Source organism: Trichinella spiralis, assembly GCF_000181795.1.
Source record: "Trichinella spiralis strain ISS 195 chromosome Unknown Scfld4881, whole genome shotgun sequence".
Classification (NCBI taxonomy): domain Eukaryota; kingdom Metazoa; phylum Nematoda; class Enoplea; order Trichinellida; family Trichinellidae; genus Trichinella; species Trichinella spiralis.
In genome coordinates, this window is record NW_003531820.1 from 1 (window position 1) to 845 (window position 845).

General features: G+C 50.7%; 1 protein-coding gene across 1 annotated transcript; it reads right to left on the reverse strand.

Moving 5' to 3' along the window:
* Nucleotides 1-438: 438 nt before the first annotated feature.
* Tsp_15110 (calpain small subunit 1) lies at nucleotides 439-807 on the reverse strand (the record flags this gene model as incomplete). Its single annotated transcript, XM_003367075.1, has 1 exon — nucleotides 439-807. A coding segment is annotated over one exon (369 nt), but the record flags the coding sequence as incomplete, so codon positions are not given.
* Nucleotides 808-845: the final 38 nt, after the last annotated feature.

Genomic DNA, 845 nt, shown 5'->3' on the forward strand with positions numbered 1-845 from the left:
GTGACACTTTCGGATTGACAATAATTTTGCGCATCGGCTACCGAATCCACGTTCAACAGGGAAACAATTTGGTCCAATTTTGAGAAGCGTTGCCTGGTGCTCCAACCGGCAAACTGCGTCCAGTATCCGGCTAGTTTGCGGATCTGCTTGTCGAGCAAAAGCCCGCCCAGGCGGTTGTACGTTCCCTTCAGTGTAGCCTTTTCCAACAAGTCCGCGGTCAACGACGCCGTCGTCGCATGCACCATGGCCAACGGTCGTTCTCCAAGTGACTGTCTCAAATCTTCCAACAGCAGCTGCAAACATCCGATGATATTTTCTACAAACAAGCCGCGCGATTCCAATTCCACAAACTCCAACTCACTGGGCGCGTGCGTGTCGTTGAAAAAGCCATCGACCGCCAAGCGTAGGCGTGGCTTGAAGGATGTTCGAACAAGTTGGTCAACGGCGTCGGACAACGCCCGAGTGGAATTTGTTCGCCGTCTCGTCCAACTGCCCCAAACAGCTGTCCAGCTTCTGCTGGTCAACGTCGTTCAGTTGGAGTAAAAACATTTCTAAAAGTCGTCCTTCAGTCGATTCTTCAACTTTTCCACACATTTCAACACTGACTCCACAGTCATTCAAAGCGGTCAAATTATCCTCGCGAAGTTTATCCGTCGTCGAATCGCCAATACCACCACCACCACCACAAGCACCTCCACTACCACTACCACTACCAATACCACCAGCACCGGACATTTTGCCCTGATGAACCACACTGGCGTAAAGCAAATAGCAGCCGTCGAATAGGCTTCCGCCAATTCCACCGAACTGCAAAAATAATACAATCCAGTCCGTATGCCTTGAAA